Genomic DNA, 3,863 nt, shown 5'->3' with positions numbered 1-3,863 from the left:
GATCATGTGACAGATGATGTGACACTTAGATTGCACACAGGTGGACTTTATTTAACTAATTATGTGACTTCTGAAGGTAATCGGTTGCACCAGATCTTATTTAGGGGCTTTATAAGAAAGGGGTTGAATACATATTCACGCACCACTTTCCCGTTTTTTATTGTTTTGAATTTTTGAATTTTTTTATTTCACTTCACCAATGTGGACTATTTTGTGTATGTCCATTACATGAAATCCAAATAAAAATCTATTTAAATTGCAGGTTGTAACGCAACAAAATAGGAAAACCGCCAAGGCGGATGAATACTTTTGCAAGGCACTGTAGTCATATGAGGTCTCTTTGTAACAGTAAAATCAAAGATGGCAGAGAGTGTAATGTACCACCACTCTGATATCCAAAAGTTCTGTATGTAATAACACAAAAGAAATCCTGGGCTAATAATATAAGAAATAACACATATAAATAAATAGAATTAATGCTGCCCTATCCGTCAGCGCCATTTTTAGTTCCCTCCAGAGATGTTCGATCGGGTTCAAGGCCAGGTTCTGGCTGGGCCACTCAAGGACATTCAGAAACTTGTCCCGAAGGCACTCCTGCGTTGTCTTGTGTGCTTAGGGTTGTTGTCTTGTTGGAAGGTGAACCTTCGCCTCAGTCTGAGGTCCTGAGCGCTCTGGAGCATGTTTTCTTCAAGAATCTCTCTGTACTTTTGGCAAACACCAAGCGGGCTGTTATGTGCCTTTTACGGAGGAGTGGCTTCCGTCTGGCCTGATTGGTGGAGTGCTGCAGAGATGGTTGTCCTTCTGGATGGTTCTCCCATCAATTGAATTTACCACAGGTGGACTCCAATCAAGTTGTAGAAATATCTCAAGGGTGATCGATAGAAACAGGATGCACCTGAGCTCAATTTCGAGTAACATAGCAAAGGGTCTGAATAGTTATGGATTAAGTCTCCAGCTTCAGCGATTTTTGCAATTCGTTCCAGTCACTGGCAGCAGAGAACTGGAAGGAAAGGCGGCTTTGAGGATGACCAGTGAGATATACCTGCTGGAGCGCGTAATACGGGTGGGTGTTGTTATCGTGACCAGTGAGCTGAGATAAGGTGGAGCTTTACCTAGCATAGATTTATAGATGACCTGGAGCCAGTGGGTCTGGCGACGAATTTGTAGCGAGGGCCAGCCGACTAGAGCATACAGGTCGCACTGTGATAGACTGCATCCAGTTTGCTGATTAGAGTATTGGAAGCTATTTTGTAAATGACATCGCCGAAGTCGAGGATCGGTAAGATAGTCAGTTTTGCTAGGGTAAGTTTGGCGGCGTGAGTGAAGGAGGCTTTGTTGCGAAATAGAAAGCCGATTCTAGATTTGATTTTGGATTGGAGATGTTTAATAGGAGTCTGGAAGGAGAGTTTACAGTCTAGCCAGACACCTAGGTATTTGTAGTTGTCCACATATTCTAGGTCAGAACCATCCAGGGTAGTGATGCTAGTCGGGCGGGCGGGTGCCCGGCAGTGAACCGTTGAAAAGCATGCATTTGGTTTTACTAGTGTAAGGTATTTCTGTTTAAAAAAAATTATAAATTAGCAAACATTTATAAAAACCTGTTTTTCCTTTGTCATTATGCGGTACTGTGTGTAGATTGATGAGGGGGAAAAAATATTTAATACATTTTAGAATAAGGCAAAAAAAATTGAAAACAAAATTATTTTCCAATCATTTCGTTCTGAACATAACCATATATATTTTTTGTTGCCTTCCACTGTTCTGACCAGCAAAATAAAGCTCTGAACGGGTTCGAACCAAAAAACATATATATTTGTATTGTTCCTTTCTGTTCCTTTTTAAACTTCAGATTTTTTTTTTTTTACATTTAGCTCGACATTAAATTACTTCAAAAATCAGTGCGGATAGAGCAGTGGAGTGTGCTATGGAGCGGGCAAGCTTTTTACATGCATTGGACAGACAAGTGTAGGATGCGAGATGCAACACATTTTGCGGGTGTTGGAGAGCGCGAGAGAGGGTGGAGCAGGCGGTTTGGCTTGAAGCACTGGGCATCTTGTTGTTTGACATGCATTATCTGAAATAGGCCCACAGAATTATACCTATGGAGGAGTGGCTTCTATGAAGGAACTTTGAAGGTCTTTGAACTTCAGAGAGTTGGCTTCATGTTGGACCAGAGCTAGCTAGCTAAAAGTAATTAACCGGTTCCCATGCTTTTAAAATAATGGTTCTGTTCCGGAACAGTATAGATTACTTTTGTTCCCAGTTTTTGGTTCTGTCCCCTGAGCCTTTTCTGGTTTTCGGTTCTGTTCCGGTTCCAACCCCTGGTTCCAAACCTCTGCCAATAACAGCCAGTTTTCAGTTTTCCCCTCCCACAATCCCAGTAAGGTGCATAATTGTAACCAAGAAATGATTTGATATTGAGGTAAAAACAGCTGCATTGGACCATTAGGATAAAAGTTGATCATCATCAGCTAATGCTATATTTAAAGGTGCAATATGCACTGGTTGCTAAAATTCTAATATTTTGCCAAATTTCAGTTTATGTGACGAAACAAGCAGTGTAGAGAATCATTGTACCATCAAAACCGCTGTGAAATATATTTTCAATAACCCAAAATACAGCATTTTCAGATGTTTGAAGCTTCTGTACAAAAACTAAAGTAAAGGTCGCAAAAACGAAACTTCAGAATAGGAATCATACAAATAGCGCACATAGAACAGACCTACCGCTTCTTAAACTTGCTTTCAATGAGAATGACAGATCTATAACTAATATTCCTATGTGAATTTGTCACCCAAAAAGTTACATTTTGCAGCTTTAAGGTCTGGATAATTTTCACTTTAGTCTGCCAATCAACTACAAGAAACATGTAAGCATTGTCTCAAGAATCCCCCCTGCCTTTGTCTCTTGAACTTGAATCCTCTTGCTGTGCAACTGTCACAAAACCGGGTGCCCTTTCCCTCCCTAGGTCTGCACCCCCTCCAGTCTCTGTCTGTGCCATGGTTGACCCTGGCTGGTGGAAGCTGACCTTCTCACGCAAGAAGTCTGAGGTCAAGGTTGTGTACAAGATCCCCCCAGAGTATGGCAATAGCACTGTGAATAAGAAGCATTCCAACAGCTCTCAGATCCCCACAGACGACCAGTTCAGTGCCAGACTGGAGAAGATAGCTGATAAGTCGGCCACTAAAGGGCGCCATGTTAAGGTGTCCCACTCTGGTCGCTTCAAGAAGATCCGTGCAACACTGGCTGAGAACTCTATGTTGTCCCCTGAACATGGTCTTACTGATGAGAACCACAGAGCAGAGAAATACCATACATAACGCATGTGCATGTGCATGCACACACACACACACACACACACACACACACACACACACACACACACACACACACACACACACACACACACACACACACACACACACACACACACACACACACACATACACACACACACACACACACACAGGCAAGTGCATATCAATACCAATGAACAACAAACAGCCACACCACTCACAAAAACGCAGCAATCATATTCGCACAAAACATATATATACACTCCCAAGGTGGACACCACACTCAAGTACACCGATAATACTGTTACCATCTAAATTCTCACTCACACCGATATAAACAATACTGTTCAAGGTTATTGATGCACAGACATATAAAAATGTGTGGTATCTTTGTGTGGTTAGCAAAGTAACTTCAACAGTTCATTCCTGTGAGCATTGCGCTTTTCAAGATTACGGCAACAAATATGTTGCCTGTGTCTGAACAAGGGCTCATGACCAGTAATCTGGAGTGAATATATGTTAAAGTATATGAAATTATGAAAAATACGTTTAGCTTTAAAGGTTTG

At 41.6% G+C, this 3,863-nt stretch overlaps 1 protein-coding gene across 1 annotated transcript; it reads left to right on the top strand.

Moving 5' to 3' along the window:
• The first annotated feature begins 3,000 nt into the window (after positions 1-3,000).
• On the top strand, positions 3,001-3,321 carry LOC139581875 (proline-rich protein 15-like protein B). The gene has a single exon (XM_071412088.1). It carries the CDS (start codon positions 3,001-3,003, stop codon positions 3,319-3,321), a length of 321 nt encoding a protein of 106 aa, XP_071268189.1.
• The last annotated feature ends 542 nt before the right edge of the window (positions 3,322-3,863 follow it).

The sequence above is a fragment of the Salvelinus alpinus genome, chromosome 7, assembly GCF_045679555.1.
Source record: "Salvelinus alpinus chromosome 7, SLU_Salpinus.1, whole genome shotgun sequence".
NCBI classification, from domain to species: Eukaryota; Metazoa; Chordata; class Actinopteri; order Salmoniformes; family Salmonidae; genus Salvelinus; species Salvelinus alpinus.
The sequence above is the reverse complement of the archived record's forward strand: the minus strand, read 5'-3'. Positions and strand labels throughout refer to the sequence as shown.